General features: G+C 34.9%; 1 protein-coding gene across 1 annotated transcript; it reads right to left on the reverse strand.

Moving 5' to 3' along the window:
- Positions 1-5994: 5994 nt before the first annotated feature.
- On the reverse strand, positions 5995-14038 carry LOC131060405 (NADH dehydrogenase [ubiquinone] 1 alpha subcomplex subunit 8-A-like). Its single transcript, XM_059219901.1, has 2 exons — positions 13712-14038; positions 5995-6475 (listed from the first exon to the last, which is right to left on the reverse strand). Exons 1-2 carry the CDS (start codon positions 13909-13911, stop codon positions 6340-6342), a joined length of 336 nt encoding a protein of 111 aa, XP_059075884.1. The 5' UTR covers positions 13912-14038; the 3' UTR covers positions 5995-6339.
- Between the last annotated feature and the right edge of the window lie 902 nt (positions 14039-14940).

Below are 14940 nucleotides of genomic sequence, written 5' to 3' on the forward strand. Positions count from 1 at the left end.
GGTTAGGGTTTCCTCACCATCTACGAGGCAAACCAAATCCAATCAAATCCTGCAAGATCCGATCACCTTGATGTCCATCTATTCATCTTCATCATTTTTGCGCCTTTTAAGATATGTTTTTCAAACAAGGGAAACACGATCCTTTATATAGATCTACATCTGTCAAACTGTTGTTAATGCCTCTGTTGTTTCCTTTTTGAGGTATTCTTTCAATCCGATCTTCTTGCTTCGATCCAGGTGCCAACTACTCCCCTAATCTTCCTCTGTCATTCCTTCTTCCTCGAGCCGCATTTAGTCTGATGCAATCCCTTAATTTGTGGTTCTTTCATTAATGGTGAATAGTTGATTCATTAACCCTATGGATGAAGCTTCACCAACCACACCCTACTTGCCACCTCAGCTTCACACGGCATCACACCAATCAAGACACGGCCTTCCAATGTTTAGTTGGTCTGGCAAACACATACCAGTAAAACCCTTTGCCAGTAGAGTGTTCTTCTCCTGTTGACCGGTATAGCATCCTGTACCGGTTGCACATCTTAACATTCTGCCTATTCATCATTAACCAAGCAACCATCTACCATGCTTAATCTCCACCGGTTGACATCAATGACAACTTAGTGCCAAAATGCCAACAGTCATCTCGTTGCTTTGTAGATGCAGGATTTGCAGGTACCAGACATCGACTCCACCTGGCTCCACAGGTCTAAGTGTGTCTTTAAATCTCAATGGCATGTGATTTGGAGTTGGCAAAAGTTCCCCTCACGTACTCCAGGTCTAAGATGTTCACCTTGTCAGGTTATCTTGATGTTAGCTGATTTGTTGATGTCTTATGTTATTTTGATTTTCCCTTTTGTTGGTCAAATAAGTGTTGTGGTGTATTGGTTAAGTCTTTTCATCATGAGTTGGAGGTTTGAAGATCAAATCCGTCTAGCTTCTTTTGTGTGAGTTTTGAGGTATGGATTTCTCATTGTGTAATTGGATTTCTCCTTATAAGGAATTTATTTAAGTGAATAATGTATTTAATCTAATTGGCTTGATTTTTTATTTATTTATTATTTGATCTATTTAATTTAATGTTGAGTATTTGATATTTAATTTATTAGCTTTTATTTATTGGGTTCAATTGAGTTATTATTTATTGCAGTTTTATTTATTTAATTTTATTTATTGATTTCTTATTATTATTAATATTTATTTATAAATGTCTATGGTGGGAAATTATTTATTTAATGTTGAAGTGAATTTTATTTATTGAATAGTATCTTTTTACCCATTAAGTAATGAAAAGGAGGTAATTTGTATTCTTTTATTTAAAAGTCATTTTCACCCCGTGTCAATGGTTTAATTCATTTTACTTACCCTTGGATTTGATTGGTTGGAAGTTTATGGTAGGTAGAAAATATATTTTATTTTCTTGAACTTTGGGAAGGTAGGTATGGAATATAATATTTTTGGAATATTTTGATTAGAGGATAGTTTAGCTTGGTTTTTTTTTTGTTTTGTTTTTTTTTTTTATAAATAGGCCTTAGATTGATTTGGAGATTTTTGGTGGATGGATTCGAATTGGTTTAAAGGCTTGGATTGTTTTTTTTTTATTCTACATCAAATTTTCTTCCAATTTCTGCATTTTCCAGGTTAGTGGTTTTACCGGTACTTCGCATTGTTTTTTTTTTTAAAGATTGTCTGCAAGGTGTCTGAAAGATTGTGAGAAATGGTTTCATGTAGATTAATTTGTAGTTGTTTGCTTGTGTGGTACTTTTCGGATTAATTCTTGTACCAGAGGCATTATTGAGGGTGTTGGTGAGTTTTCTAGTTTTATATCTGATTTTACTGATGTATTTTGTTGGTTTCAAACATATTTACTTTCCTATGTTATTGGGGAAAGAATTGTGCTTTCATCCATATTGATGTGCTATGGTTAGTGAGTTGGAAGTGTTGTTGTTTGGAGGCAACCAGTGAGTTAGCCTTGCTATGGTTTTACTTTCATTAATGACAGCAAATTTTATGGTTTGACATGCCTATGTTTATTGTTGGCCAAGAGGCTCGTTTTTTTATGTTGTTGTAGTTTTGAGTGTGTCAAGTTTCCTTGTCATAAGGCTTTATGAATATGAGTCTGGTTGTTGTTTTGTTTTCAGTTTTGTCTCAGATTTGAATTAAAAGGTTTTTGTGATATTTATGATATTTTTCATTGATGGTCAATTATAGCTTTTGATGTGGTATTGCCAAGAGGTTCATTGTGTTTTTGGCTACTTGAATATCCTTGTTTTGGGGAGTAAGCCATTGGATGCATATGAGTGTTATGTTGCAGATTTGTATTTTGTTTTAGAGCCTCTTGTGATTTATTGTTGGGCCATGTTAGGAGTGGGCTTCCTTGTGATGACTGGGGTCATGAGAGATAGGCTGGCATGAGGTTCCTTGTAAGGATGCGTGAAGTCTAGACCACCAGGGCACATTGGAGTTTTCCATGATTTGTAAACAATTGATAATATTGATAATGAATTAATTGGGATGGGTAATTATAACTCTTTTAAAACAAGATAATGAATAGTTTTGAGCCTCATGACTTAGTCCTAGGGAGGATGTTTTAGGATAAGCATGAGAAGATTGTGAAGACGGTAAGCTAATCTCTCTTGGTCTCTCATAGGTTGAGATGGCTCCACGTGTCCATCAGGCTAGTGCCTTGTGTTATTATGTTATTATGTTATGAGGATGGCATGTGATAACACTCTACTCCTACATGTGTTCCCCCTTTATGATTTATGATTATGCTTATTGGATGCATTTATGTCCTAATGAGTTTTACGCCTCTGGGAGTTCATTCTTGTTGTTTTGTGTGAGTTCTAGCTGGAGAGTCCTTGTGTGGTTTGTCTCCTTGGTTATAGGTGCTAGCTTAGGTGTAGAGTGTGTGTGGGGACCTTGTGTCATCTCTTAGCACGGGGGGTGGTTCCTTTGGTTCCACATGGTCGGGTGGTTGGTGCTTTTAAACCATCGGAATGTTCCTATCTTTGGATTCTTCTTGTGTGGATGAGGATGCTTCTTCAAATAGTTCATGGATAATAATTGCAGCAAGAATGTAAATGATGGTGTGATTTATGTAATAAAAACCTTATGTAATGGTTGTAAAAGAAATCATGCTTATGAGAAATGATTATGTTGTTCTAGTTATAGTGATGGCTTTTGGTTATGGTATATGATTGTAATGATGAACCCTTGAGTTGTATTGTAACGCATTTATATTAAATGAAATGGATGCATGAGATGTGGATAAGTATTGTGGTTTGGAATTAAATGATGCATTTTGTATTATTGATTATCCGTGTTAAAAGGAAATGGTGTGAGTGTTATGATAATGGAAATATCCTAGAAATGATGTCTTTAATCTTTAAGTAGAAGAAATGTTAAGCCTTGATAGGATGTAAGAGTATGAGTAATATTGGAAGATATCTTAGGGCATGTTTATGTTTGGTGATTAAAGAATTGGAAATTATAGTATCATACTTCGTAGTTAGTGATCTAATGGTAGGATTGGAAATCTTATAATGCTTGGGATGTAGTTGAATGTTCCTTATGGAAATATTGTATGGATGTTCTTAATGAATGAATTACTAATCTTATTAATGGAAATTACTAGTAAGTGTATGTATAGACGGTAAGATGAGTGCTTGTCTTTTAGGAAAGGATTAGAATGTATCATGTGTTATAGTTTAAGAATTATATCTCCATTTGGTGGATGTTATTAGTTGTTATGGATTTAGGATATTGTACCTTAATTTGTGTTGAGATGAATTGGTGTAGTTACTTAATTTGTAATAAGATGATTGTTGGTTAATTGATATAGTGTAAGAGATTTTAGGAGCATAAAATGAGCTATGGGTTAAATGTTTAAGAAGACTCTGTGATTATTGTTTTATGTACTTTAGGAATCATGATGAAGTAATAAGCATGCTAGGAGCGTAGAATCATAAATGATTATGTGGAAGATAATCGTAAATGGAAATGGTGTTAATGCAATGTAAGGGTTAATCTTGGTATGTGAATGGTGATGTTAATAGTCGAAGGTTGGTTAATGGTAATAGGAACATTTGGACTTGGTGTATAAAATGAACATAAGAGAAAAAGGGAAATAGTTATGCATTGAAAGATAGAATCTCATATTAAATGGAAGATTAAGTAGGTTGTATATCATGAGCGTTACATATTGCTATGATGCACCTATGCACATATGTGTGTATAATGATTAAGATTATGAGGTATTGATCTAGAAGAAGGTAAATGTTTATTTCATATGTAGGTAGAATAAATAATGGTGTTAAGATACCCTAGGGAGTTAGTAGTAATGGTTTATTTTATTTCGCTTGCATAATTGTTTGAGTAGCTTGAGTGAATTATTCTATGTTCATAACACTTAAATATTGTTGTGTGCTCGCTGCATTGCTTAAGTGATGTTATGTGCTGTATTGTTTAAAAATAAATAAAAAATTAGTGTGTTTTTAGCTATATTTCTCTAGGGTATTTTGGCGGGCATTACAGTTTTGAGATTCTTGCATCTATGTTGAAAGATGGAAAAAAGAAATACATAAAAGTTAAAGATGCAGTTTCCCGTGTTCGCATCATCACTAACTCTACCCCAATGTCGAACAAAGCTAAGATGGAGGCCATCCTGGTCAAGTTTGAATAATTTCAAAAATCTAATGATGAGGAGAAAGATGAATAAAATGTCCCCTTTTTTACACTTTCTTTTCATGTAGTTGCATAGTTAGATGTTGCAAGTTTTTTCGCAGCTGCATGCTTTCTTTTTGTTATAGTTGTAGTCAAGTGGGACTATGCAGTTGAATTAGTCATTTGTACCCACATTTTTCTCCACTCTTCCTATATAAAGAGGACCCTTATTTGTAAATATTTATTTTTTTATTATACTAAGCAAGGTATTGGTGCTATCGTTATGTGGGTAAGAAAACTCTCTAATTGTGGAAGTAGACTTTGTGCTCCTTGCATATTTGAGAAATTTCTGACGTTAAATGATTAGTGGTAAGCTTTGTATTGCTGCTATTACTTGTAGTTTTAAGGATTGGGGAAGTACACTTGAAGACTTTGAGCTGCAAGTTGGATTTCTTACCATTTGTGATATTTAGTTTAAGTTAGTGTTACATTCAAGAAAGACTTTGTGCTTCTTGATTGTAAGTTTTGGTATAGTTTGTTGAATTAATTTGTTCATTTTTTTAAGTATCAAAAGTGATAGAGAATTGTAACAAAGTGGAGGGAGAATACATAAACTCTGAAAAAAAAGAGTTATATGCCCGAAACTTACCCACAGATTTTAATTTATTGTTAATTAGAGAAGAAATTTCAAAGAGAACCTCCCCTTGATGAAAGGAGAGATTAATTTCTCAACATAGTTGTGTGTGAATCATATATTTTGTCATTGGTACGCTAGTGACAAAATATTCACCCAACAAGTTAAAAGGTCATTTCTGCAATTGCACATCTCACCTGAATCATTTATGTAACTAGAAAGTGGAAAACAAATAAATCTTAGATCAAACTAGTCCCTAATGATGAATGCAGATGAAGATCGGTAAAAACTCAAATTGCATACCAATTTTAAATAGAAAATGTCACTTATACACTTAACATTACATAAAAAATAACCAGAACTAAAAAGAAGAGTAAAGAAAATGCATTTTTAAATCTTCAAAAATTGGCTTTCAAGCACATTAAAAGAATTACAAACTTCAGGCGTCCTTTGAATATAATGTAAAGATCTCTATTAACTTCCACATACATTGTTGAAGAGTTGACTTTTCATTTCATATATTGAAAATTCACCAATTCTACATAGATTTATAGGCATTGGTCAAGTAACATCACTAACTATTATGTTAATGAAGGTGTTTTATAGTTAAATTTCCATGATTTCTTCTGTGTATGATTATCGCACTGATGAATCACAATTGATTAGTTATATACTCTTACTGATCATTACCAGGTTACTGGTTTCTCTTCAGGTGAATTATTAATTTTACTATCTGTTTGTACTTCGTAAGAACTGGGGCATTCAGATTCTGCCCCTTAAATATTAAAATTAATGTTCCTAGGCTCACAAATGTGACACAAGCTGAATCAATGTGGCCTATATGATGTATCCATAAGTACATTACTTGCATACACAAGCCCAATCAACCTATTTCAAAAAATACCAAAATTATCAAAATGTTGGCCGATTAAAGACAATTATTTTGGATGAAAATATGATTATCGATTCATGAATTTCAGCTTGGTGCATGGTTTCTTCTGCATGAAAGAAAATATCTACTGTTCTTGTTAATAGAAGTTCAATTATTCATTCAAAGGGCAAGCACATTCAAATTGCTTTTGCTCTCTTCTGCACAATTCAAATTCATTTCCATAATAGTTCATACATCCTGAGTAAGAATCCATCTCTTTTGGACATTTTCCATGAAGTTCTCTCAGCCTGCCAAACAACAGCCAGCTACATTAGGAAGAATCCTAGGTTTAAACAATGATCCAGTTTGTAACATACAAGCTATGCATAAATTACTAGCACAATTATTCCTTATTACAAAACTATGATTTCATCATGGCCGTGACATGCACGGTTACCAAATCCAGCCGGATCTTGTTCAAATCCTGTCAATTCTAGATTTTTCAACCATATCAAATCACTCAAATTTAAGCCAATAATTATTTTTCTTTTTTAATAAATTCCATCTTCTCTGAAACCCACATCCCAGTTAACTCACTTGGCTCGGCCTTAGCTGCCCAATAGTGTTGTTGTCCTTCCACTAGTTACCTTATCGATATCACTGTTGGTTAGGAGATGTTAATGCTGTTGAAAATATTACATTGTTTTGACATACTATTAGTCTTATTGTTTCAAGAGTTTGTCGATTGTGTTATTTTCTTGTATGGATGATGGCCATGTCACTCTTTCTTATATGGATCATTACTTAACAAGTTAAAATGCATCCAATAAAAATCTGAGAGCCAGTAAATAACAAAAGAAAACACAGCCAAAAAGTTGAAAAGTTGTCAAAACAAAATCGGAAACTGCCAAGAACATGAAACAAGAATCTATGTTGTCAACCTACTCGCACACTTTAAGGTAGGCGATACAAGAGTCAAGATATACAATTCCTTTTGAGTCCTTGAACAAGAAAGAAAGTGTCTACTGCCAATGAAGATCAATATGGTGCCCTTGGAAGCCTTTGGGTGCCAAATTGAAGTTAACCCTAGGAGCAGCTACTCAAAACTTCAATCCTGAAATTTCATTTCTACAAGAAATGAGCATGCCCGAATTTAAGCTCAAAATCTTTTGAAGGCTGTTGGCAGAGAAAATATCTCTGAATGAACAATTAAGTAGAATATGGAGGTAGTATATCTACAGTGATCTCTTGATTAGAACCTCTTAAAAGAGAGGACCGCTCAGATTTTGGTGGAATACTTCCAATTGTCATTATTATATCTTGGGTTTTATTAGTCTGGGTTTGATAACGGATTTAGTTTGTGTTTTTTATTAGTAATCAGGATTTCATTAGTCTCAGGCGTTTAATAATGGATTCAGTTTTAGTTGACAAACGATTATTTTGGTTTATATTACTTATAATCTTGAGTTTGACTGTTATTTAATAATGAAAATAAGAATATATATCTTTATGTATATGCTGATTGGTTAGAATAATTTAAGTGTTAATACCAAATGACTCATAAATTGAGGCAATCTACTTAAAGGCTATGCCTTATGTCACGTGTACTTACTGTTGAATGTCAGAAAATTTTATTAGGTTGTGGCTGCAGGGAAGTATAAGAGAAAATGTCTTGTCAGGTGCATTCTGCTGGCTGCATAGACGTTGCCCCATTTTTGTTGGTACATAAGATTTAATTTTTGCAATTATAAAAATTTGTAATGGTGAAATTTGTGTACCGATTCTCATTTAGTTTTGGGCCCATTTTAATGAAACATCTTAATAAAATTGCATACAGAAGAGTGGCACATTCTTGGGAATAAATGCATTCTTCATTTATTTGACCTTATCCAGTTCCTATTTACAACTACTCATGCATTATTCATTTATTACACATCCCCACCCCTCAAACCACCATCCCCATCCCCTTAGATGTTTTGGGGATGCCGGGATGGCAGGGGACATTCCCTGGCCATCTCCCCCGACAAGCAAGTTCTGGAAATGTCTCAAAAATGCTTCCCCATTTTAGGAGGCGGCAAAAAACAGTTAGGGGATGCCTGGTCATTCCCAAGGCAGCTGGGGGCATCTCAGATGTCGCTCAACCATCTCAGGGACGGCCAGGCATCCCCTGCAGCAAAACAATTTTTTATAATGTTTTTTTAAAAAATCATCATAACATTAAAAAGAAGACTGTTAAATATATCATGACAGTATTATAACAACAGTATGACACGACAGCATTATAACAGCACTAATAAATAAATCATGACAGCAATATAACAGCAATGACAGAAACGAATTTTGTACCATATCAGAAATAAATATATCATGATTCAGATTCATAGTAGATGATATAAGTTATTTAACAGCTAACACTAACAGCAATAATTTGGATTTCTGATTTTGTTGTTCAAACAAATCTCAAATTTCAAAATTCTTCATATGATATTAGAGTCGGTTATTATTATCAGTTGCAAAATAGACTAATAGTGCATTGGCTATGATCTACAGTGTGGTATTGCGCGAGAAGTGAAAACAAACAGTAACTTTTTGAAACGTGGTTGGTATGCAGGGTTCTGCAGACATCAACCAATATCATTTTAACAGTGTGATGTTATATTGCTGTTCATTCACTTGTAGAAATTTGAGAAAATATCTCTCTCTCTCTCTCTCTCTCTCTCTCTCTCTATATATATATATATTGCTGTTCATTCACTTGTAGAAATTTGAGAAAATCTCTCTCTCTCTCTCTCTCTCTCTCTCTATATATATATAGCCGTCCCCCCACTGTCCCCAAAAATGGCCCTTGGACTGCCATCCCCAAAACACCTCCCCTGCCATCCCACCATCCCCATTCAGGAAACACCATGGAACATACTTTATAAACCATTTCTCCACCCCTGTTCACACACCTTTCCATATATTCCCTACCTAGTTCAAATTCATGAGCCGCTAGTTCAATATCAAGGAGCCCCAGGCGAACCTTAATTCAGGCTTTCAAATTTCAAAATTCAAACTGCCCCCTATTTTCACTAGTTATTATGAGCCAACTTAGAATCCATTTGTGTGACCTTTTCATTTGTTTTTGGTATTTAAAGACATTCATTTGTGCAATCAATCCTTAGGTAAATAAGAAAGATCAGGCAGATAGATGATTAAAAAAAAGATATGTCAGACATTTGATCTCTAGTCGTGGTCCACACAAATGAAGCACATGCACCTCGTTCAATTTGAGCAAAGTGCAAACACAAGGCTTTTTCATTCCTAGAAACATACTTGGAGCACAACTTTCATTGCAAGGTACAATGTGGAACAAGGAAATGCGCCAGGAAGTAGATAAAGCATGTGCAAGTTTCTAGTTTTATAACCACCTTCCCTTGAATGTGGCAAAGGATCCCTACTCGGAGAAGTTGGTGGCAACATTGACAATGGCTTTTCGGTACACCCGAAGGAGCAATTCCTACCAGCATTGGGAAAAATTAGAAGCTTTTGAAGTTGCAAGGAAAGGGTTCAAGGTGTCCTCTCCAAAAGAATTAAATGGGAAGTTGCTCCAGAATGTTTTTGAAGATGCAAAGTTGATTTTGGAAGCATGAAAGAGGTAAGAGGAAAAAGTTTGGATGCCCTTTTTTTTAGGTAGATGAATGGATGGAAAAAAACCACACCGTCATCAACTTTTTGGCATCTTCAAATGGTGAGATGGTTTTCTTTAAGTCAATTGATGCCACTAAAAAAGTAAAACATATACAGACTTTCAGCCTAATGTTAGAGCAAGTTGTTTTCAAGGTGGGCATAGAGAATGTGGTGCAACTTATCACTAACAATGCAATGAGAAACATGGCAGCTCGAAGATTGCTTCAAGAGAGGCATCCATCACTCTTTTGAACCCCTTGTGCTACACATTGTCTTGACCTTCTTTTGGAGGATATAGGCAAAATTGATTGGGTGAGACTAAGTGTAGAAGATTTAAGGAAGATTCCAAAATATACTTATAACCGCCCTTGGGTTCTTAGCTTGATGAGAAAATGCATCAAAATGAAAGAGCTTGTACAACCAAGTGTCACAAGGTTTGCAACTAAGTTCCTAAAATTGCGAAGTATTACTAGTTTGTTGACATCTTTGGGGCAGATGTTTATGAGTCAAGCATGGCTAGACTCATCATATTCGAAGAAGGCAAATGGAGAGCGGACCACAAAGACAGTTTTTAATAATTTCTTTGCAAAGAGAGCTGCAGAGATCGTCAAGGTAATCTCAAACTTCAATTTAAATTTGAAATTCAATCATTTATTTTTTAACTTTAAATTATTTACTTCTATTGTAAATTTGTAACTTTAATTTGTTTATACGTGTCAAAGCCCTTGGTGAGAATTTTGCACTTGATGGATGGGGATCAAAAATGAAGTAATAGATAGGGCCAAAGAGGCCATAAGAAACTATTAAGGGGGGTAAAAATAAGTTAGATCTCATTTGGGAAATTAGTGAACAAAGATGGAACAATCAACTCCAATCCATTCATGCAATGGAGTACTACCTCAAACCCAAGTTTTTCTTCTCCAGTTACTTCGTCAATTATAATGGTGAGCTCATGGAGGACCTCTCCACATGCATTGAGAAGATGGCACTTGAGATTGAGCTGAAAGACCTCATTATTTCAAAGATGCAAAACTACAACCTAGCTAGAAGAAATCTCTTTTCTTTGACACAAGCTATTTAAGACAGATCCATCCAAACACTAGGTTGAAAAAAATTGAAGTCTTACAATTATTAATAAAATATTGCTTGCTTATAAACTTTTGAATATTTTAATTGAAGGTTCTTGGAGGGAAGATTGGGGTGGAAATACCTCAAATCTTCAAAAGTTATCCTTTTGAATTTGTTTCAACCATGTAGTGCTTCTAGTTGTGAGTGTAACTGAAGTTTGTTTGACGCTATTCACATGAAGAAATGGAATAAGTTGAGTCAATGGCACCTCAATGACTTAGTTTTTATGCAATACAACCTTTGGCTTCACACAAAAAAGATGGACAAACCAAAGGAGCTTACTGATTTAAATGACTTTGATCCCTAGAATGATTGAACCATGCAGGATGAGGAGGCTTCCTTATTTACAGAGAATGGGATTGTTGATTTTGAGAAGCAAGCTATGGAGGATGTTGCTGCAACAGAAGTGGGAGAGATTTGATTGGATGATATGGATGAGGCAAAGGAAGATTCATTGCCACCTAGTAGTAGGGTGGAGAATTGCAGCCTTCTAGGGCGAGCTAGGAGCTGCAGCCAAGTATGAGGGCTGGACCCTTTCCCCAATTGTTCACTAGTCAGAAAGAGAATTTTAAAATCTTGTAATTTGTAACTTGCTTAGATATGCAATTTTTGATGATGCTTTTCAAAGACAATCATCATTAATTCATAATAATTATTGGCTAGCTATTGTATCTGCACGATGATGTGATTTGGTACTCTATATGTCTTCAAATTTAATTAAAAACACTTCCCCAACATTTTATAGACTCATTGGATACATTTTGCAACTGAATTTATAATTAAATTTATGTCTTTTAAGAAATTTAAGTAATTTTTTAAGTTGCCAAGTCAAAAAGTTTGGGTTTGCTACGTTCAAGTATGGGAACTATGACAAGATCACAATGTTGCTTTTGTTCCTGTAAGGAAGCAAAGGTGTGCAGAAACGCTTCCTACGCTAATCTTGAGAGGACGATTATGCAAATTTCAACTTAACTATTACAGAGATCACAAGAAGCACATAGAGTAGTAATAAAACAATAAACACATAACACAATGATTATCATGGGGAAAACCCATACGGTTGAAAACCCCACACTCTAAAACCTGCATAATATATTAACAAATCAACAAGAGATTACAATACACTTGCAATGCAAGTTCTTACAAGAGCATCACCTCAACTCAAGCTCGGAGAGACTTCACTAGCATCCTTCTAGCACCCAGCCTTGCAAACCAAACTCCATCATACAAACTCCTCCCCAAGCCCTCATTATAAAGGAATTTTACAACCTGGAAACCATTTGTGGTTTTACAATACCATGGGCAAAACCTCCATGACACGTGTTGCCCACCCTTGACATTCGTTTTTCCAAGATAAGAAAACCAAGTTAAAAATAGTTACTCACGTCCAAATTCTTATCCCTTATTTTTGACCCTCATAACTAACATGAAATGTGTCATATAATCTCTAAAAATGGCCCTCCTATATTATACTATGGACAAGGCATCTTTTGACAACTCATATACCTTTTTCCAAGGCACCAACACATGGGAAACCTCCCAACTATATTTGGAACTATTTACTGAAAATTGCAAAGGTTGAGACACATGTATCTCAACAGTTCCATGCCTCCGTTATATAGGAAATTGAAAACTAGAAACCATCAATGACTTTCGAAACAAAAGTCAAAACCATGAGCCCTTTTTAAGGATCCAAATCTTTATTTAAAAATCCAACACCCCATATTCAACGGTCAAGTATCTCACAATAGTTAGTAGCTCCTTTCACACCTCTTACTCATCATATGCATCATAGATTCCATCACAACCATCATAAGTTAGTCAAATGCAATCTTAGGTGCTCCAAGAGGGCACTAATTGCATTCCATGACCACCATCTCAGGAAGATGCTTTGAAACTCCTAAACTTGACCTTTTTTCTTGTGTGGTCAGGTTGTCATTTGTTAATACCAAATTCATAAAATTTATCGGACAAGGCTTACTCAAAAAGCATTTATGAGGATAGAGGCTAGAGGGCAAATGGCCCAAAACAATGAATTACAATCAGTGTCATGAGCCCTACTAAAAATGCTTAAACGATGTTTGTCTTAAAAATACTCATGAAATCCTGTACTAAACTAACATAAATGCGTGATTGGGTTGTAATTGAGTTGATTTTTTATTCGTGAAGTTGTGGGGTTCAGTCACTGTTCCTCTCCGCTACTAACAAATGCCAGTACACATGGAGAACTCCTAATTACAAATGCTTAAAGGTGTTTGTGTGCTAAGTGAATCCCCAGCTAACATTCATGAAGAAAAATGTTACTAGTATACTGGTTACAAATGAAGAACATCTTAAAAATACTTTAAAACATAGCTCAAAACTGACACAAATAAAGAATACAATTAGGGTAATAACTAGTCACACGAGGTGATCTTGAGATGAATTAAAAAACAAATATAAAAAAATCTTCAGGGAAGAGTGATAGGTTCAAACTCAGAAGACATGATAAGATGTTAATACTCGGTTCAGATCTCAGAAAACCCTGATGGAAACTAACGATGTTACCCACAAGTGTAAAAATCTCACCAAATCACCCAAAAAGAATCTCTAACGTCCCATTACCGGATCAATCCCACTGGAGTACCATAATTCATTAACAATAACCAGCCATGCCAACGGATTCGATTACGAAATTTAGCATAAAACATGAAAGGGGGCACAAGAAAATTTATGGTAGTAGAAATGAGTTGTATATGTGTACTTACAAAGAAAAGACGCATCTGGTAACCTCGTGGCCGTGTGACAAACATTTTTCAGGATTAGTGTCCGTTTTCTTGCAGTGAAGAAATGCCTTGTTCTCGGCTCGACAATTTGTGGATATATGCTTTGAAGCAGCCATGAGCACCGCTGAAGTGGCCAACGGGGCTCCCACCATATTCTCACTTGTCATCTTGTCACTACGCATCCTTATCCTTGTATTCCGATTCAATTGCTGTAAACACAGACAATTTTGTGACTCTGGAGATTCAAAGTCGATCGACTCTTACTTGCCTACCCTATTTTTTCCTTTTTAGTGTCTCTACTCTCCGGTTCGTTTTAAATTCTCTACTTTTGAGGGTTAAATGGTTGGAAGTATTGGAACATGGGTACTAATGCCTACAAGATCAAGATGTTGCCTTTGTTCCTTTGGGTGAACATGGAACAAAGGTTTTTGGGTAAACATAATTTCAAAGGTTATTGGAGAGAGTTGTAATAAAAGACAAAATAAATAGAAAATAATTTTACATTTTTTAGAATATGTGAAGCATATGAGTGGATGTCTTTTTGATGGATGATGTTTCCCTGACATAAAGAATCTTTTAAGTGGTAAAGCTAAAGATATTGATGGAATGCAAATTGGATTTTAAAAGTGGGTAATTGAGCTCCTTGCTCTTTACATCAAAATAAATCTTTAACAACATCATTCAAAGCAGCTTTTCAATAGAGTGGACAATTAGTGTGGTTATCCCTCTACACAAAAGTATAAATATCAATAATCCCTCTAACTATTATACCATCATGGTCAATATTCTTCTCGGATAACTTTTTGGGAGCATGATAAAATGCAAAATCAACAATTAGGTAGAATAAAAAAGAGTAAAAGGGCAAGTTGGCTTTAGACGAAGGCACTCTACCATCGATCACTACATCACTCTTAAGCACTTCATTGAAAAAAAAAAATTAGAGAAGCTTTTTGCTACTTTGTTGATTTTAAAAAGGCCTTTAATATTGTGCCAAGGGATAAACTAGAGAAGAATGGAGGAACTAAGAATTCCTAATGAGCTAAGAGTGGTTGTGCATAAGCTTTATGACAGGGTTAGAGCTAAAATTAGAACTATTAACAGTAGGTCAAAATGCTTTGGTAGCAACATTGGAGTCAACATGAGGATGTCCTCTATCCCCCACTTTGTTTTTTTATATATTGATAAACTTCAAGAATGGTTAAACAAAATTG

The sequence above is a fragment of the Cryptomeria japonica genome, chromosome 4 (assembly GCF_030272615.1).
Source record: "Cryptomeria japonica chromosome 4, Sugi_1.0, whole genome shotgun sequence".
Taxonomy (NCBI): Eukaryota; Viridiplantae; Streptophyta; class Pinopsida; order Cupressales; family Cupressaceae; genus Cryptomeria; species Cryptomeria japonica.

Bases quoted from the DNA above. Each gene is read 5' to 3' on its own strand.
- LOC131060405 (XM_059219901.1), bottom strand. From the start codon at position 13,911: ATGCGTAGTGACAAGATGACAAGTGAGAATATGGTGGGAGCCCCGTTG. The intron at 6,476-13,711 runs GTAAGTACACAT...GTTGTTTGGCAG, and splicing joins ACCAGATGCGTCTTTTCTTT to GCTGAGAGAACTTCATGGAA.